Here is a 19,207-nt window from a genome sequence, read left to right as displayed (position 1 = left end):
ATTTGGGACATTGATGAGCCTCGTCTTGCCGAAGGGTCTTTGGTTCCTACAGCTCTTCCGCGGATAACTGCATCCAGTAATAAGATACACACCTGAACTAGCGCGTGAAATCCTGCGGCACCCCGCGTAAGGCTACTTTGAGAATCCTTCAGGAGTAATCCTGCGGAAACAACGGGAACGGTACCGTCGGTCCAGAAGGGCAAGCTGACTGCCTGACAGCGTATAGCCTGAAATCAGCCCTTCGGTTCGATGTTCCGTGCCATCCACAACACTCGTGCTGAACAACAATCGCTGCTTACTAGTTGATTTGACAAGAATAATACGGGATACGGTGATTGGCTGGCCAGCCAGAAAGCCATTTGATGTTGTGCAGTTTGCCGCCTTGCTGCGCCCCTGCACACCGAAGGATCGGGCACGAATATACAATGACTCTGCCTTGGCGTTATTGTCATTATTGACATCAGACCAGTTCCCATAGCCGCGTCAGAGATAGATAAAGTATGTATAGAGAACTTTTCGAATTTGATTACCTATGCCTCCAAAGACCGGTGGTTGGCGGGCTCTTCAACACGCAGCATGATTTTCTCAAAGCTCTTCCTCGCGCTTTGGGCGATTACATTGGCGCAGGCAACACCTGCATCGTCTGAGTGCAAGGCTTTTCCAGGCACCACATCATGGCCCTCGAGCAACGATTGGTACCGCCTGAACAAAGCAGTCGATGGGCGGCTCTTCAAACCCCTTCTTCCGGGCGGCATCTGTCACCCGGAGCAGCCGAACTACAGTGCAGAACGGTGCTCCAACCTCTTCACGGCTTGGAGAACCTTTGAGTTCCATGCTGAGGACCCTGTCTCGGTGATGTGGGACAATTGGACCAACTACACCTGTGTCCCTCTCGACGGCTTCCCTTGCAGCGGAGCAGGCTATCCGTCATATGTGGTCAACGCGACCACGGCGAAGCATGTCAAGGCCGCCGTCAACTTTGGTGAGTACATACGTTTTCCAAGCCCAAAGGAAAAATGAAAAATAAAAAGAAAAACCCCAAGTTCAGCTGACAAAATTCTATGCACAGCGCGAAAGAATCAAGTCCGTCTTGTTGTTAAGAGCAGTGGACATGACTACCTTGGGCGCTCCATCGCGCCAGGCTCCCTTTCCATCTGGACGCACCATCTCAATGAGATCCAGTATCACGAGGGGCAATTCAAACTCGCTGGGTCGGGAAAGGTTATACCCGGCGATGCCATCACCGCCGCATCCGGAGCGAAGATGGTTGATGTGTACGCTGTAGCGAGCCAGCACAACCGCGCTGTCGTAGGCGGTGGAGGTAAGACCGTTTCGCAGGGTGGCTTTGTGACGGGCGGTGGCCATTCCATCTTAGCACCCCATTACGGTCTTGCGGCAGATAATGTGCTGCAGATGGAGGTCGTTACCCCTGGTGGCGATCTTATCACGGTCAACGAAGATCAAAACGCCGACTTGTTCTGGGCCATGCGAGGTGTAAGTCTTGGATTGCGGGAGCTTTTGCTGTTCATCTACTAACTTGGTAATGCTAGGGAGGAGGTTCGACATTTGGGGTTCTCACCTCTGTCACAGTCAAGACGCATCCTGAAAAGAAGCTCACTATGGTTTTATTTATGGCCTTTACTGTTCCTGAGGCTTCCTTCACTCTAGACCTCGCTACTTGGGCCGCTTCTCAGCTTCCTTACCTATCGGACTCTGGATTATCAGGTTATCTCATGGCTACCGTGAACTCGACGCCGCCGATTCCACTGCCGGGTCTCCCAGAACGAGTTGCCGGTCTGATGGGCAAGACAATCATTCTGGATACCCAAGACACGGCCAAGATTAACGAGATCTTTCAACCACTCAACAAAACCATCCAGGAACGGTGGCCTGGACAGGTCAACTTGCTGACCATTACTCAACCGTACGACTCATTCGCGGCCTGGTATGCCGAGAACTTTGACGACGGCCAAGCTGGGGGCTCTGTCTATCTCATCTCACGATTCCTAGACAAGAAGACCCTGACCACTGACCTGGACGCACTGAAGAGTGCACTGGAGCCTATTCTTCTCAACGATGGTTGGCTGGGAACATATCTGGTCGCTGGAAAGGGTGTGAATGAAGCGAAGCCCCGCGGCGGCGAAAATTCCGTCCATCCGGCCTGGCGGAAGGCATATGTTCATGCACGTGAGTAGACATCTAGAACAGCCTCAAGGCCAGGTGAAGGCCATATTTTCATGTAGGAGAAGTCACTGACTATTCGCAGTCACCTGGCAGGGCTGGGGATACGAACCATGGGATCCAGCAGCAGGAGAGAAAGCTAGGGAGATTCTGGACGCTAGGTTCGAGCCTCTTCGCCAACTGACGCCCGATGGAGGATCGTACATGAATGAAGTAAGTTTCCCAAAACTGACGAGGAGAGGAACCAGCTAGATCAGGGGTTTTGCTAACGATTTGATCAGGGATTCCCATTCGAGAAGAACTGGCAGCAGGCATTTTGGGGCTCGAACTACCCGAGATTGTCCAAAATCAAGCGCAGTGTTGATCCGAAGGACGTATTGTGGTGCAAAACTTGTGTGGGAAATGAAGGCTGGTCGGAAAAAAGCGATGGCCGCCTCTGCAGGGTTCAGTAAATCAACAAGATTGTACACCGTTGTGGATTGTTTATATTACTATAAACTTGGGCGCTCTATGAGTCCATGCATGTGTGCCCTAGAGAAAAAGAACAATTTGTCAATCTCAAGGTCGCTTGACGCGGTTTGAATCGCAGTAGTTTAAGTCTTGTGAAATTTGAGAGCCTTTATGTACAGTCCTGAGTGAACGCGAACTCCTTTGGTAACCATCAGGAACCCATTGAGGCTGGACCACTTTTATCCAGTACTCTTCGGGATCAATTTGTTCTACATTCATAACGTGTGAGGATGTCGAAAGAAGAGTTCACCACTGATGTGGCTACATCTCTTGGTCGACCAAAGGCCAAGATCTTGTGTTGAGGGACCGGTCATAGACCCACTGTTTCCCCCGGATACCGGAGGCCCACTAGGCCGGCCAGCCGGTGAGACTGTTACTAAGCCAGCAAAGTCGCGACGTTGCGTTAAGCTCCGTCATGTTTGCCAAAGACTTGGTGAAAGGGGTCAAAGGGGACATTGATGCATGAAACCACAAAAACAAGGCTGATAATGGCTTGTGGCGCCAGCTCAGTGGTAAACACCCTTCCTTTTGACACAAATTGGTGGCTTTGAGGTGGTCTCGGATGGCCCTGGTCTGCAGTCCCCCACTTCTCGGAGCGGTCAGCCCGGAAACACACTTGTCTGGAGGCTGGCCGTCTGAACCGTTGCAACCACATCTGCTGTATGTCTCAGCCACCAAGTCTCAGAGAAAGTTCTAGACTTTTGGAAAAGTCGGTAATGCCCGCCTAGAGTAGGCTGTTGATTTCACCAGATTAACGAGCCGCTTGTTGGGGTTCACATAATTGATGGGATCGCACATATTACCGACTCGTCACATGCAGCGTCAATTTGCTGAGAGAATAGTATTCAGCGATAATTCAAACGGCCGAGACCTCAACCTGTAGCAGTCGGGCCTACCGAGATAGATGCATTATTCACGGGATTCGAACTCCTAGACATCTCAAATTAGAAGAATGAGCAACTTACGCGTATTGAGAAACATCAAGTGACTTAAAACAAGTTCCCCGGGACTGCTGGTAGCAAAAGACGAACTACCGGAAATGTGGGGCCTTGAGTAACGGAGCGAGCCGGCCTGTGGCCGGACCACACGGGCCCGTGAATGCTGACGTAAAGTGGCAGACGTCACAATGGGGAGAAGCGCGGGGTTGATGTATACTAAAGAAGACGAGATGGCATTCTCATATCTAGTTCATTATTTCAAAAGCAAACATTAATGTGCAGTTGCTTTTTCGTAGCTCAGCGCAATTCAACTAGTGTGCCGGAAGAGCGAACCGATAAGTGGGCAAAATGTCTAAGCCTGGACAGTTCCGAGCCGAGTAAGTCACTCTTCATGTCGGCGGTGATGCATCTCATTCCATCGCGTTGTTTTCCCGTCAACCACCATACCAAGGTCTTGAAACCATATGTCAAGTGCAGACGAATCATGTGTATAATTCTTACAAGCTAAAATAACGCCAAACCGCCTTAGTCTCCCTGAGCTCGCGAGACATCTTCTCACGAATGGCCCTCACAAGACTCAACCTACCGCCCGCAGAGTCCGAGTCATCTTAAACAATACATGCGTCGTTGATACCACCAAAGCAGTCCATGTGTGGGAACACGTTGCATATCCGCAGTACTATGTACCCGTAGCAGAACTACGGAACTGCCGTTGGAAAGACAAGCAAGACATCCAGTCCACGGCCGATGCATCCCAAGCCGCGGCGGCAGTCGTTGAAGTGACCGTCCCTGGGCGGGACGGTGAAAACGACTTTACAACCGACCGGGCGTTGAGATTTTCCGACAATGGAGAGATCAGCGGTGCCCTAAAGGGTCTGATAAGGCTCGAGTTCGGCAGTATGGGTATGTTGTCTCAGCCACCATCGGAAGTTCCGTAATTTCCGTCATGTACCTTCGGAACTGACAAAAAACCACCTTTCAACACATACAGACCAGTGGCTCGAGGAGGAGACGCCCATCTACGTCCATCCCAAAGATCCTTACAAGCGCATCGATATTCTCCCTTCGTCGCGGCCTGTAGAGGTCAAGGTCGCCGGAAAGACCGTCGCCAAGACCAGCTTTGCCGTTCATTTGTTGGAAACTGGGCTGCCTACGCGATACTACCTGCCCTTAGCGTCAGTTGATCAGTCAGCTTTGCGAAAAAGCAAGCTCATCACCAAGTGCCCATACAAGGGCGATGCTGAGTACTACAGTATTGTGGTGGATGGCAAAGAGTATAGCGACTTGATCTGGTATTACAGGCTTCCCACGCAGGAAAGCGCGGGGATCGCTGGTCTACTGTGCTTTTACAATGAGAAAGTCGACATTATTCTGGATGGTGAACTTCTAGAGCGGCCAAAGACATTCTTTTCCTAAGTCAGATAGTTTTAGGTATATACGAGCAAATTGTATTGCATTGCAAGTAGTCACGGCATGTGAACTAATGAAGATATTGAATACGCTTCAAATTTTGATATGGTACATCTTGATACACGCGGCATCTTGCCCTGACGAACGTATTGTAAACGTCAAAACGGCTGCCATTCTGTTCCCAATGGGTGCTTACCAGCACCCAATCCTTCAGTCATAAATCGTAAATTTTGCTTTAACAGTATTGCGCAGACGTAGCCTTAGCAGCCACAGTCCTAGAAGCGCACGCAATCTGTGATCCGAGCTGGGCGTGATATACATCGATCAATTCATCGATAGGCTGCGTCGCACAGTACCCGCATTCTCGTCCCTCGCGTCTCATTGCCGCTTTTCAAGCCATTCCCTGCAAACAGCCGGCTCGGCGCGTCTCTTGGAGATCGTGGCGCAGGGCATCGGTCTCGGATCGATCTTAGGCGCTGATTAGTCGTGGTCTTGGACCCTGACTGCAGCCAGAAACTCTGCTTGCCGACAGGTCAGGATCGCCGCCGACATCGTGGGTGACAAGTCGGCGGGTCGCGTTCCTGAAACGCCTGTCATGGCACATTGACAGCTACGCAGCGCGACCATGACGTGCAGCTAGCGCACTCGATGCTGTGCATCCTTCAGCCGCATGCCTTTCCGCATTGGGTAAACGCTTCATCGTCGCCCCAGACCGTTCACGCGTGAAGTTGTGAGCAGTTTGTCGACGGATGAGATCGTTTGGTAATCCTTCTGCTGCTCATCACCAATTCAAAAGTACCCAGGCATCGAGCCATACGTCCCAGCCGGGCCGTGCGCATCATAGCCCTGCGGGATGAATTCGTCCATGAAGCCGGGAGGTGCCATGCTGTAAAGGCTCCCCGGGTACACCTGCATGGCCTGAGAGCAGTCCATAGCGTCCTGGTTGGCCTGCTGTTGCTGCTGCTGCTGCTGGTGTTGCTGGTGTTGCTGCTCCTCTGCCGCGGCTGAGGCCTGCTGCTCGAGAAGAAGACGTTCGTCACGCTCCTTTAGCTGCGAAAGAGATGCCTGTTGAGGCAGGGCTTGGTGGTGAAGCGGGGGCGGTGACGTGACGGCGGGCGTCAGGGCCTGGGCGACGGAGTGGAATGCCGGAATATCGGCAATGAGCTCAGGGAAGCGGGTGAAGAAGTCCATACCCATTGTCCAGGCGTTGATGTCCGATATTCTCTGCTCGAACATGGGAGAAATTTGGTACTGGCCTGTGACGACGCTCTTTTTGTACGCGTCGCGGAACTCATAGGGCCAGAGGAGGTGGAAGTTGGGGCCGAAGAGCTCCCAGAACTGGTTGTTGCAGTAGTGGTGTTGTCCGAAAACGAACCGTTCCCGAACACCTGGCCTAAGGGGTTATTAGAGACTGCACTCGAGCATGAATGGTGATAACCAGAGGGGTGTATTGACGTACCAGACAAAGAAGTCGATGGCATAAGAATGTGGCATCGCCTGTGATGGTCTGCAATAGATCAGCATACGTCTAAGGATTAGCACAATCAGACCGTTGTTTGACAAACCTCTTCAGGTACCAGGTGGGCAGCTTGGCATAGCGTTCCGGGGTGGGATCGGAGTGATACTGCAGCAGCAAGTGCATGGTTCGAAGGATCGCCAGCCGTTCTGTCGGTGGGCAAGTCATGAAGCACAACTCGTCGACCCTGCGGAGCTTTCTCCACAACTTAGACAATGGCCGGGTCTTCGCGACGGCATCCCAGCCTTCGAGTAGTACCCGCACGGGAATGTCCTCGTCGTTGGAGTCCTCGATCGCGTGAGCTTCCTTCGATATGCGACACCGCTTCGCCAAGACCTGGTTAACAGCCCGCCACACATTCACTTTCGGGGACGCTGGGCCTGCTGGGGTCCGGACAGTGACGCAGTCGCAGTGCGCCTCGGGTGGTGGCACTATGAGATTGGGATCGTCTGGGGCATCGTCCCCGTTGTCGTCCTCGTCGTCGACAAAGTCCTGGCTGTCCGACGTGGAGCTAGGTGCGTGGACGCTGGGCGCGTGTACGCTGGATGCCGGGAACCCGTTCGGCACCCTGCCGACGACGGCGCCATTGACACTACCGTGGAAACCGTGGACGTCGAGGGCGGCGGGGGTTTCGGGCAGTAGGCCCATGGGTGCGGTGTAGGTTGGCGCCGAGAGCTCCGTAAGCATAGTCGCATCCCGAGAGGCTGCTGAGCCTGCTCGCGGCAGGGATGTTGACGCTGTCACGGTGGGAGGCGGCGAGCGTTGCTGTGTCGCTGGGGTTGGGCGGCTCGGCAGCACATGGTCGCGGATCGTCTGCTCGATGGACTTGAAGGTGTCGAACAGGCCGTCCCGCTCGCGCGTGACGGCGGCCAGCTGCTCCATGGCGGCCGACAGCCTCGTCGAGTCATCCTTTCGGAGCTCCTTGACCTGGGCCTCGAGCTCGGCGATGCGATTACGGGTGCGCTCGCGAGCCTGCCTCTGGGCCCGGCGGTCGAGCTCGCGCTTCCGGATTTTGCGGGCGAGCTCCTTTTCGGAGGGGACCTTGGCTGGCGGAGCTGCTCCTCCTGTTGCTGCTGACGGTGTGGGGGCATCATCGTCTGGTCCATTGGACGCCATAGCTCTTTTCCCTTCTTCCTTTATGAAAGAAGATTGTGGGCAGAAAAGAGAGAAAAGAGTCAACGAGAATAAAAGCGCGTCCGCGCTTGAGGGTCCAAGTGTTTGTGCTTTCTCCTCGCGCGGTCCGCTGGTTTGGGCCCTATCTTTCCCAAGCGGATGATGGGAAAGCTTGGTTTTGTCAGCGGGAAGATAAATATCGATTGTTAGCCCGGGCACGGGTCCGGATAGTGTCGAAGAAAGTTGACGGTAGATGTGCAGAAGTGGATCGGGCGGGCATCAATACTAATGGGGAGAAAAGGGGACCGAAAGACAAAAGGAAGCCTACTCCTTGAGGTTTAATTAACCAATCGTGTATCGAGACAGACAGATAGTCAGAGGCAGCAGAGACAGGGCTTGGACGGGCATCCCGGCCACACCTCTAGACAGGCATTCGAATACAGATACAACAGTCTGAGAATATGGTAGTTTAGCAAGGAGGGAAGAGGGGTGGACGAGAAGTTGAGAAGAAAGACCAAAGAATGTGGGGTAAAATGCGGCCACCCTTGCTGTGCTGTACAGTGACACTTGCTTGTCCTGTAGCTCTCTCTCGCGCTCTCTCTCTCTCTCTCTCCTTGCCTTGTCTCGCCTGCCCTGGTCTAGCTGAGCTGGGAATCCTATGTGACATTGGGCTTAAACTCTGCCATCGGTGGCTTTGCGTGGCTCTGATAGAGTTCGGACGCCATAGCTCCGCACGCAATTTAGCCCAGCAGAGCGACAAATCAGCAGTTGGGAAATGGTGGGAAATGCTGGCCCGCACCCTCCACTTCATCGCATTGGTCTTAGAGTGTCTCAGTCGCAAGAGTCGACAACTGTGCTAGCACTCAGAGATGGATTTCCTAAGCAAGCCAAGCTCCAACGGGGGCTAATTAGCACTACTTCGACATTCCGCGGATGCCGTGTCCGGACGGAACTTCTAGTCTACTTTTCTCTAAGAAACCTACTAAAGCCTTACCATCCCCTGCAGGCCCTTCAGCTCGTTTAGCCACACCACGCCTTGCGCCCTATCGAAACTCGATTCCGAGCTGCCAGATTTATCAATGCGTAAAGTGGGTTTTTGTTGGCTTTGCAACGTCGATTATCAAATTGCGATATGTCACTGGATACCTCGGATACCTCGCCCACATATTAAACATGGCTTATAAGACATTCCAGCCTTAGCAGTCTTGTGTTACCTCCAATCGTCACATCTCTCTCACTCATTTGCTAAGCTGTCACTTTTCCCGCCTCCCTCACTTTGAAAATCACTTCCAACTGCGGCAGCGACAATGTAAAACCATCCTTTTTGCCATCAATAAACGCTTCCGCCTTCTGCCCCGGGGCGAATGCAACATCATATCGGTTGATGATTTGGCTGGCGCAGTAACGGATCTCCATCAAGCCCAGCTGCTTTCCGACGCAAGAGTACTTGCCTGCCATGATTGATCCTTGTCGTCAGCTCTCACGTCGCACCGATCGGCCCAAAAAGGTGGAGGAGGTAATGATTTTAAGTGCTTACCGGTACCAAAGGGAACAAATGCGGCAGGGTCTTTGGCCAGATCGGGCCGGGAGGTCCACCGCTCGGGAATGAAGTCGTTTGCCTGCGGGAACAGGCGCTCGTCTATTTGATTTTCGCCACAGTCAGCAAGCAAAGTCTTGTATGACAGACGCAGTTCATCAGCCGAGACAACGGTGGAGGATGAAACAGTTTCTTTTTGAGACTTGCCTCTGAACATGGTGTGCGTAGGCACCTGGATGATCGTATCACCCGGAATAAACGTCCCGTCAATATCTATGCCCTCGGGCGGGGTCATGCGCTGCACACCCGACGGGACAGGAGGATGAAGCCTCAACGTCTCGTCGATGCAAGCCTGCAGATACGGGAGCTTTGACAGTGCAGAGTGTTCAGGCTCCGCATTCTGCGCAAAGTAGTCGTCGATCTCCTCCCTTAGGCGTTGGTAGACATCCGGCTTTTGGGCTAGCTCGAAGAAGAGACAAGTAAGGGATGCAGCTGTCGTATCACTTTACGAATTCGTTAATACAACGTCAGCTGAATTGACCCAGCACCATGGATATCAAGGTGGGATGCGAGACATTACTTACCTCCCTGCAACGATGATAAGATACGCGTCGCCATATAGGTTGAGGGTGTCCTGCCAAGTCGGGTTCTTGAGGGATTGATATTCCTCCAAGATCCATGAGAAGACATCTGGGCGGTCAGGGGGGTTCTTGAAATTGATGACAATTAGCATGCAGATCCCTCGATCCGGGTCATCGGCAGATCATACCGCGATTCTCTCGTCCACCTGAGATGTGACAAATTTCCAGAATCGCTTGTTATTTTCATTCAAGATTGGCGTATTCTTGAAGATGGGAAATAGCCATAACATGTGGCTGAACATGCCAATAGCCTGCATATCTTGATGCAAGGAAGTCATAAAGTAGTGCTTAATGCCTTCTTTGAGCATGCCAAAGGACTTGCCGAAAGCCAAGTCTCCCATGACATCGAAGCTGTAAAAGTTGAACCAATCTGAGATATTGAATGGTTTTCCCTTGTTCTTGTCAATACTTGCAAGAAGCTGATTGGTGTAGTCGGCAACCCGGAACTCATAGTCTCTAAGCGCTAGACCTCTTGTTAGTTGTGAAGCCCCAAAACGTCTCTGGGCGAAATATTGTATTACCTTTCGAGCTGAACCCTCGATCCCAACTCTTGCGCCTTTGTGCATGCTCTTGCTTGTCTCGGACGAGCTGCAATGAGTACATGGGATGCAAGACTCCATACCATGGGCCTTTGGTGCACGGTGAGCGATTCGAGTGGATTGGAAGAACGGCCTTTGGATTGTTGATAGACAACTCGGTCGGGCCTTAAGGCATTGAGATCAGCATTCTTCATCGGTATAGTAAAATTGGTAAGAGTTCCTTACCAATTCTCACAATGTCGCCATATTGTTCATGGAGTTGTTGAACCTCGGTGTACATGTGCAATTCCTTGACTGCTCGTGAGGTGATCCACAGATTCGAGAGCCTCGCTAGGAACGGTCCCTTGAAGCCGTTGAGCCGGTGGAATGCCGCACGGTACACGAGTAAACTTGTGTAGATTCCAGCAATGAGCGCGGCCGTGAGAGAACCAGCTGTCTTGAGCGCAGCCGCATTTGTCCGGAAGGTCTCAGGAGCTCCCCGGGAAAGGGCCGCCGTCAGCAACCCAATACCCAGTGTGAAGTTCCTGAAGAGTCTGGTAGTAGCTGTATCCCATTCCCCTTTGCGGAAAACGAAGACGTGGAGCTGAGTGCCTAAAATGAAAAACAGGCCATGGGCCTGAAGGATCTGGAGGTTGGTAATTGCCATTTTTCTGTGTCTGTCATGCCAATTTCTGGCTCCGCTTCTGTGTTGTTCACCACGCAAGAAATGAAGGAGAGGAGGAGAGTTTCTCTTTTGAGAAAGTAGATAAGGATGGGGCCGCTTTCAAAGGCTTGGTAAATACTATCTGGACGGATTCAAATGCAGCTCTTCGACAAATCGAGCGAGGCGCATGAGGAAATCACTGCGTCAGAACGCAACAGTAGCTATCTAACAAGACATCCCGACTTGGCGTCAGGAAGCAAACAAGACGTGTCAGAAAAGACCAATCACCAACAACCCAATTGGGAACCCAATAGCTCAACGAAACTTCGAGTCAGAAAAACTGCCACCCCATTTCGGGATGGTCGCTGCAGGATCACGATCAGCACTTGACCATTCACATGTGCCTGATAACTCATCTGGCCTGATTACCCCTAACCCACGCCTCAGAACCCGAAGCACCATGAAGAGGCTTGGGGGACTGGAACAAGGACCCTTTGTGGTCTCAGTGGCCCGTTGCAGAATGTGCCTATCCGCCAGCCATCATGCGAGAAGTCGACTCAGCATCTTCAACGGTTTCTGACTCGACAAGTCCGGGGTAGAATCTTGTGCCCACGGGGTTCTGATCTTCCCCAGCGCGGGGCCGCGTCCGCGTGTCGGTGGAGTCTGGGGAAGAGCTGTCAGAAAAAGAAGTCTCCCCGTTTCCCCGCGACACCATCATGGATCTCGGGCGTCTGAGGCTGGAAGTCTGGGGAAAGATCTCGATGGGCCTCTTGTTTCCCCCCGCTGTTTCCCCGCAATGGGGTTAATTAGCCCGACGGGACCAAAACGGGGTGGCGCGAAAGATGGTCCGGGGCCGCGTGACCCTCGACGCGGGTTGCCGACGCCATGAGCCGAGCTTGCCAGCACAGCCCAACAGCTTAATTGAACTCTATCGTCTAGCTCGTCTAAGCTGTCCCGCAATCTCGGCATATACTGTGGTTAACAGGAGTTTACCCCGGTTGTTCGCGAGCCGAGTCGGCACTTGTAGCACTCTCTCTCGTGGCACTCTCGTGGCACTTATCGGGCTTGTCTTGAGTGGTTTGTTAGTCTTTGGCAGCCTGTCGCTATTGACCACATCCCTAGCGCTTGGGTGGGATCTTTCGAGCTTCCCAATATTTGGTACTAATTTGCAACACTATGCGGATCGATCTTTCCAATACACCGCGCGCATTTTATTCTCGGTTCCTACTGAGATTCAAGCGAGAGGCCAAGTGACATGAGAAGTGCACAGTGAATGTCTCATGGTCATCATAAATTGAGAGTATGTACAGGAATTATGATAATGTGTATGCGTCTACTTCAAGTCAATCACGACACGTCCCTGGATACCCCCCGATTCCATCTCATTGAAAATCTGTGAATTGCTGTGTCAGTATGGACATCATCAACTGAGAAGTGTAGAAAGAGATCAAGTTACCTTCGTCAAGCTTCTCATTCGTCGCAGTTGGAAGTGAGTTTTGATGTTGCCTTGTGCTGCGATCTCCAGACATTCCTTGGCTTCGAGTCTGTTACCAGTCTTGACACCTGCGGAGCATCCAAGTAAGCATTCGTGTCCACAATACACGAATCACATGTCCAAAGGACGTCATGACGAAGTCAAACATACCAAAAATAGTCAACTCGTCCACAAGCATGGGTTCGACGTCCGCGATCGCCGGGCTGCTGTTCTCGGGAACACCCAAGCACACAAGCTTGCCCCTGAACCCGAGCCACTTTGGAGACTGCACGTAGGCCTTCTTGTTAGACGAGCACATGAGCACGATTCTCGCCCCTCCGCCCGTAATTTTCTTAATCGCTGCCGTGAGGTCCTCGTCGCTGGGGTAGGCCGTGAAGTCAACGAATTCCGTCGCCCCAAGGTCGCGGCAGAATTTCTCCTTGCTGCCGATATCCATGGCCAAGACGCGGCACCCAATCACGCGGGCGTACTGGATAGCGAGATGACCGAGGCCCCCGCCGGCTCCCACGATGACAACCCAGTCGCCATGACGGGCGTCTGCGCGCTTGAGGGCTGTGTAGACGCTGATGCCGCCGCACATGAGAGGGGCGGCCTCTGCTGAGTCGAGGCCTGTGGGGATGGGAGTGACGTATCGTGCCGTCGATATGCAGTACTGTTGGAATGTGCCGGGGGTGAAGTAGCCAGAGAGTTTAACCTGTGCGCATGATGATTCGCCGCCTTGAAGACATCGATCTAAGATGCCGTGTTAGTGGAGGTAGGTTGTGTTAGATGATCGTGACCATACCGCAGTTGAGACATGCATCTGCCGCGTATTTGATTCCGACCCTGTCACCGATTGCAGGTGATGTGACGCCTGTGCCTATGGCGACAACCTCGCCGACTCCTGGGAGAACATTAGTGACAATTGAACTCAATCGGGGGCGTGATGGAAGACTCGAAAGTCGACGTGGAGTTTTTGACGTACCCTCATGGCCACCAACTTGACCTATGATAATTCATGATTAGATCCTTGCTCAATGAGTCGACAAGGCGAATCAGATGAGACGTACCTTTTGGTGTAGGAAATGGGACCGATGAGAATGCATTCATGCAAAAGCCGTAATCGGTATGACAGACACCAGAGTATTGTCTGCAGTAGTAAATAGCGTGATCAGTAATTGAACTTTGTGATATTGAATAAAGGCGTCAACTCACAGCCGAACCAAAACCTCCCCGGGGCCAGGCTCCGGGATCGGTAGTTCTACGACTTCCGTTTGGGTGGTGCCGGGCTCCGTGTATACAACCGCGCGGTTGTGGTTGCTTTCGCCGCCCATGATAGTCGCCATAAAATTGCTCTACAATCTCAATGTGCCTTTGGACTCTTTAAAATTCAGATGGGATTTGCGAGGGAATGCATGTCGTTATATTCTTCAAAGAGGCCGGGCGGGCGCGCGCACGCGGCCTCCCGGCGACCAGAAACGAACCCGAGCCTTCTGGGTCAATTGGACCGAACCATTCCCCCCTCCCTCCCTTACACACTTTGTACACTAGAACGCTGGCCGGCCGTCTTGCCTTAGCTTCGTAAAAGCGAGCCAGACCATCGGGAACAAGCTCTGTTTGCTCTTTTTTCGCCTGCTACAGCCTGCAACAATTGCCGAAGCCGTGGCACGAGGTAACAGAGTCTGGCGGAAATACCCCCACATGTATCTCATGCCGGCGCCGAGCCGGCGGGTCAATGTATCGAGTGTGAGGGAAGACCCAAGACCTGGGGGGAGCATTTCCAGCCAACCATTAGCTGCGGGAAGCTTGACTCGACCTTGAGTCTGTCTGCATGACCAACCTTGCAGGAGGGAGGGCGAATCCTCAAACGCAGCGCGAGGCGAGCTAAGGTGGACAAACGGCGGAAGCACGGCGCAGACAGTGGTCGAGTCAGACCCTCTTTCTCCAAATGCACCCGGCTAAGCAACACGATCGGTTCAAGCACAGGTCAAACTTCTGCCTACCTACGGGGAAATAGGTGCGGTTCGGGATCCAGGTGCCAAACGCAAAAGGAGGGGTTGAAAGCGGCACGTTGCCGACCAAAGTCGTCTGTTGTCTTGCGTCTCCAACTTTCTTCCCCCCTTTCGTCACTTCAGAGAGACTACTGCGGGCAACCCGCAGCACGAGAAGCAAGAGAGTCTGTGTCAGCATTGACAGCTACGGTAAACATACTGCGGAAGACGGCAATGCGTCAACACTACGCATACCTTAATGCTCTTCATGTGTACACTAAAATGGCTTACATAACGCTACATAACGGTACGTACCAGTGCCCATTAAGCCGATCAACTCATCCGCGTTTCAACACTTGCCCCGTCGCGGCTTGGCTTGGCTGAGTTGTCGATTGTAATGGTGCGGCGCGGGGCGGCAGGTTGCGGGTTTGGGTGGCAGTTGAGAACCTGACCGAGACACACAATGGAACAGAACCAGTTCCCGCCACTTCAACATCCTACTCTGACTCCAAAACGGATACAGCGACAGGGAGAACTGAGGAGTAATACTGTAAGAGCCACGCAGAGCGAGGCAAAGCTACCCATAGTGGGAGCCTTGGCCGGGTGAGCTACCCCAAATTTGAAATAGCTCTGGACTATCCCCATACAACCCCGGCTTGCCCGCGGGGCCACGCTTACTACGCTCCAATTCTGCGAGTAGTCCATGTCAATCAACAACGGCCATCGTAACATCGAAAACGGAGTTCTAGACGACGACCCTCGGTCTAGGACATGGCATCCCGGTAACGTGCCCCGGTTGTCTCTCCACGTCCCCCTCCTCGTGCCCCTCCACTGGTTCGTTGTTCCTCATAATGCGATTGTGAGCAACCCAACCGACCCCTCCTTGCCCCCAGAAGAGAGAATCAGGAGAAGGGGGAAGAAGAGAAAGGTCGAGAAGGCAAAAAGTAGTCGCTTTCGCATGTTCCATATCCAGTGGCCCCCCTCCCTCTACTTCTTCTCGCCCTGCGTTTCCTTTTCACCCGATCATCTGTGCCAGTCAAGTTTCCAAAATCAGACCCTGATACTTTTTTCTCTTCCCATCACATTCCACGGACCAGACCGCAGCGTAACTTCCCGCACCCAGACCAGGGCCCCAAATCTCATCTAGTCTTCTACAATCTCATTCCACACTGTCGCCCATCATGGCCACGAACGGCACGTCCAAGCTGGACTGGACCAAGTTCTACAACATCATCGACGGTAAGCTCGAGTCGACAAGCAAGACGAGGAACAGCCCGAACCCATCTACCCTCGAGGCCAACCCCGAGGTTCCTCTCTCAACACCCGAAGACGTCGATAGAGCCGTGCAGGCCGCCAAGAGGGCTCAAGATGCCTGGTCCGAGACACCGTACGAGGAGCGCCAACAGGCCCTCCTCAAGCTCGGTGAAGCTCTCGAGGCGCACGCTGATGAGTTTGCGCTGATGCTCACCAAGGAGCAAGGCAAGCCTGTAAGTCATTGGCGTGGGACCGTAATGATCTTGGAACGAGTCGTGTTGACATCTCACGCGTCGCACAGCTTCCTTTCGCACAGTTCGAGATCGGCGAGGCCGTCAAGCACTTCAAGGGAATGACCAACCTTCCTTTCCCCGAAGAGGTTGTCGACAACAACCCCGATCGCCGCGTTCTCACGAGATACGTCCCCTTGGGCGTCGCCGTCGGCATCGTTCCCTGGAACTGTAAGTCGTACCACTCCCGTAGTCTTAGTCGATCAACCCGCTAATTTATTACGCCCAGTCCCCATCCTCCTCGGTATGCCTCCTCCAATCTGAAGCGCCCGGCGCAAGTTTCCAACTAACACGACTCAATAGCTTGCGGCAAGATTGCCCCTGCCCTCGTCACCGGCAATGCCTTTATTCTGAAGCCTTCGTAAGCTCCAGATCCGTTTCTGTTGTCATCTCATACACACATGCCAGGCACTAACACCGAGTCACAATAGTCCTTTCACACCCTACTGTGACCTAAAGCTTGTCGAGCTGGCGCAGCAGTTCTTCCCGCCCGGCATCTTCCAGGCCCTCAGTGGTGATGACAACCTCGGGCCCTGGTTGACCTCCCACCCTGGCGTGGACAAGGTCAGCTTTACTGGTTCGACGGCAACCGGCAAGCGTGTGATGGAGAGCTGCAGCAAGACCCTGAAGCGCGTCACTCTGGAGCTGTAAGTGGACGATTTGGGATGAATCTTTTGCGTCCCGCCTCTCCCCGGATGGCAGTGTGGAGTTAGTCGCTGACTCGTGAAATCGCAGTGGTGGAAACGATGCTGCTATCGTCCTTCCTGATGTCGATGTCAAGGCTGTCGCGCCCAAGGTACGTCAATGTCTGCGACGAGATTTAGAGAATTCAAGCTGACGTATCACAGATTGCCATGCTGGCTCTGTACAACTCTGGACAGGTACGTAGGAGTTGATTGACAAAAGTCTCATCAAAAGAGCCAAAGTCGTACAGCCGCTGACATGACACAATTACTATAGGTCTGCATCGCCATCAAGCGCATCTACATCCACGAGGCCATCTACGACGAGCTTGTCGCCGAGATTGCCACCGCTATCAAGAACCTACCCGTCGGTGATGGACAGCAGGAGGGCACAATGCTCGGCCCCGTTCAAAACCAGATGCAGTTTGAGCGCGTCAAGGAGCTCCTCAAAGACATTGAGGAGACGAAGCTTAAGGTGGCCGCGGGATCCACCGCGCCCGCTTCCAACGGCAAGGGCTACTTCATCACGCCCACAATGATTGACAACCCGCCCGATAACTCGAGGATTGTCGTCGAGGAACCTTTCGGTGAGTTCATGTTCTCCCGCCACCCAAAGTGAAATTAATGCATGGGCGAACTCAATCGCTCAACCCGTCATTGCCCCTCAATCGTGCCGCCCCTCCTTTTTGCAAATGAAAAAACATTGTTCTCCACCGAGGCTAACATGGGGGTATCCCAGGTCCCGTCTTCCCCGTCCTCAAGTGGAGCGACGAGAAGGAGGTTATTCACCGCGCCAATGACACCCTCATGGGTCTCGGCGCTTCGGTCTGGTCGAAGGACATTGAGAAGGCACAGAGCGTCGCCAAGAAGCTTAAGGCCGGCAACGTCTGGATCAACACCCACTTGGAGCTGCAGTACGATGCGCCATTTGGCGGTCACAAGCAGAGCGGTATCGGATACGAGTACGGCGCTGGCGGTCTGAAGGCGTACTGCAACGTGCAGTCCATGTTCATCACAAAGGCATGATCTCTTTTTTTAAACTTATGATAACCCCCCCTGCATATGCGTTCAAACGATGTAACAAGAAATAAAGATGTCTAAACTCTAAGGTGCTCCTTTTTGTGGAACTTGTACGTTATCAGTTGCCTCTTGAGTAAGCTAGTGATGTGTCGACTGTCACTGTTACCATCTTTGGGTTTCATCGCCGCGCTTACTGTTGCAACTTGCGAAGAAGATCGGCGTTATTGTCTCGAAGCATCTCTTTACGCCCGATGAGCAGCGCCTCGTGGAGTGCGAATCCTTCGGTCCAGACCAGAATCGCATATCTTTCGTAGGCAAATCATTATCGGACATTTAATGGAGCTATTATGGAGCTCTTAGTTCGTTGGTTGCGGGAGCCGGCGAGTTATAACTGCTGCCTTGCGGGTGGGCTCATTTCTCCAAGGACCCTTGAAGATATTTGATGCAATGCACGTAAGCTAACGCGCAAGGACGGAGATTCTCCGCTGTGATATTCGCAAGTTCGCCATCTAAGTGCGGCGATAGTTCCGCAATTGGCAAAGTGGGGTCTGTCAGGTCTACGCTACAGCGAAGTGCAGATTACTCAATGTTCAACAAGTTGCAAAGACCAAAGTCCCAGGAAAGGCTGGGCAATCGGCAATTGCATCCTTCGCCAAGTTTTGTGAATCAATCCACACCGGTGACCGACTGCGTAGCTATCCACACCGACCTTGAAACCATGAAGACATGTTGCGTTAGCGGAGGGCTTTCCGAAACACGAGAGGCCACGAAAGCCAAGCAGCTCGTTTCCTCGCATATACTTCATGACATATATCTCCAGACAATCCACCCATGATTCCCCAAGTTTCGACCGTTGCGAAGCCATGCTGAGCTTGCCAACCGAGGCACGAGTGGGACACACTACGATGATAATTCTAGCAGCTACTCCGCAAAAGACACCCTCACCAAGGACGGTTGTCTCAACTGCTGGTTAGATGCTCAGATCGTGTTCAATGAGGTCGAAGTCTTTGGTTATGAGATATATTTTTTTCGAAGATCCTGTAGTTGTGCTTATCAATGACACTCACGAATTATTGTTCAGAAACATGGGCATGAATCATATCAAATAAGGTAATTGATGCTATTGTTACCAAATTTGGAACATCGCAATTAAAACTATGTATCTGCAAGTTTACTAACAGAACTTGCACCATAAAGCTCTAAGTCCAGCCGATTTCTATTTGCGGTCTCCAGATTGACACCATCGATCTCGGCTCATACGATCATGCATTCTTTTGTTGTTTAACGGACTAGAGGGACTAAACGAGTTTCAACGGAAGAACGAATAAATAGCAAAATTATTGTAGGTATTTACGCGAAGATAAAATTTGCTATGAGATCAATTGTCCGCAATCCCTTACGCAGGTACGGGTAGGTTACTAGGTTTGAGATGGCTACAAAAGTGAGCCGTGGCAACAATAATGATCA

General features: G+C 52.5%; 7 protein-coding genes across 7 annotated transcripts; 3 read left to right on the top strand and 4 right to left on the bottom strand.

Moving 5' to 3' along the window:
• Nucleotides 1-576: 576 nt before the first annotated feature.
• CCOS01_12036 (FAD binding domain-containing protein) lies at nucleotides 577-2,633 on the top strand (the record flags this gene model as incomplete). Its single annotated transcript, XM_060460186.1, has 5 exons — nucleotides 577-982; nucleotides 1,070-1,494; nucleotides 1,551-2,187; nucleotides 2,267-2,394; nucleotides 2,463-2,633. The coding sequence occupies 5 exons, from the start codon at nucleotides 577-579 to the stop codon at nucleotides 2,631-2,633; spliced, it is 1,767 nt and encodes a 588-aa protein (XP_060309129.1).
• A 1,344-nt stretch (nucleotides 2,634-3,977) lies between these two features.
• On the top strand, nucleotides 3,978-5,045 carry CCOS01_12035 (uncharacterized protein; the record flags this gene model as incomplete). Its single annotated transcript, XM_060460185.1, has 3 exons — nucleotides 3,978-4,006; nucleotides 4,159-4,532; nucleotides 4,621-5,045. The coding sequence occupies 3 exons, from the start codon at nucleotides 3,978-3,980 to the stop codon at nucleotides 5,043-5,045; spliced, it is 828 nt and encodes a 275-aa protein (XP_060309128.1).
• A 783-nt stretch (nucleotides 5,046-5,828) lies between these two features.
• Nucleotides 5,829-7,671, bottom strand: CCOS01_12034 (uncharacterized protein; the record flags this gene model as incomplete). The annotated part of the gene is made up of 3 exons (XM_060460184.1): nucleotides 5,829-6,432; nucleotides 6,499-6,546; nucleotides 6,605-7,671. The coding sequence occupies 3 exons, from the start codon at nucleotides 7,669-7,671 to the stop codon at nucleotides 5,829-5,831; spliced, it is 1,719 nt and encodes a 572-aa protein (XP_060309127.1).
• Nucleotides 7,672-8,913: 1,242 nt separating this feature from the next.
• CCOS01_12033 (cytochrome P450) lies at nucleotides 8,914-11,031 on the bottom strand (the record flags this gene model as incomplete). The annotated part of the gene is made up of 6 exons (XM_060460183.1): nucleotides 8,914-9,119; nucleotides 9,206-9,708; nucleotides 9,790-9,914; nucleotides 9,975-10,309; nucleotides 10,368-10,550; nucleotides 10,611-11,031. The coding sequence occupies 6 exons, from the start codon at nucleotides 11,029-11,031 to the stop codon at nucleotides 8,914-8,916; spliced, it is 1,773 nt and encodes a 590-aa protein (XP_060309126.1).
• Nucleotides 11,032-12,361: 1,330 nt separating this feature from the next.
• Nucleotides 12,362-13,848, bottom strand: CCOS01_12032 (alcohol dehydrogenase; the record flags this gene model as incomplete). The annotated part of the gene is made up of 7 exons (XM_060460182.1): nucleotides 12,362-12,421; nucleotides 12,485-12,591; nucleotides 12,674-13,255; nucleotides 13,308-13,406; nucleotides 13,488-13,508; nucleotides 13,573-13,652; nucleotides 13,718-13,848. The coding sequence occupies 7 exons, from the start codon at nucleotides 13,846-13,848 to the stop codon at nucleotides 12,362-12,364; spliced, it is 1,080 nt and encodes a 359-aa protein (XP_060309125.1).
• Nucleotides 13,849-14,431: 583 nt separating this feature from the next.
• CCOS01_12031 (uncharacterized protein) lies at nucleotides 14,432-14,692 on the bottom strand (the record flags this gene model as incomplete). Its single annotated transcript, XM_060460181.1, has 1 exon — nucleotides 14,432-14,692. One exon carries the CDS (start codon nucleotides 14,690-14,692, stop codon nucleotides 14,432-14,434), a length of 261 nt encoding a protein of 86 aa, XP_060309124.1.
• A 982-nt stretch (nucleotides 14,693-15,674) lies between these two features.
• On the top strand, nucleotides 15,675-17,746 carry CCOS01_12030 (aldehyde dehydrogenase; the record flags this gene model as incomplete). The annotated part of the gene is made up of 8 exons (XM_060460180.1): nucleotides 15,675-15,980; nucleotides 16,049-16,208; nucleotides 16,341-16,398; nucleotides 16,469-16,684; nucleotides 16,773-16,833; nucleotides 16,886-16,918; nucleotides 16,998-17,307; nucleotides 17,460-17,746. The coding sequence occupies 8 exons, from the start codon at nucleotides 15,675-15,677 to the stop codon at nucleotides 17,744-17,746; spliced, it is 1,431 nt and encodes a 476-aa protein (XP_060309123.1).
• Nucleotides 17,747-19,207: the final 1,461 nt, after the last annotated feature.

Source organism: Colletotrichum costaricense (genome assembly GCF_030867565.1).
Source record: "Colletotrichum costaricense strain IMI 309622 chromosome Unknown Scaffold_14.1, whole genome shotgun sequence".
Lineage (NCBI taxonomy): Eukaryota > Fungi > Ascomycota > Sordariomycetes > Glomerellales > Glomerellaceae > Colletotrichum > Colletotrichum costaricense.
Note: the sequence above shows the minus strand (reverse complement) of the source record. Positions and strands in the feature narration are given on the sequence as shown.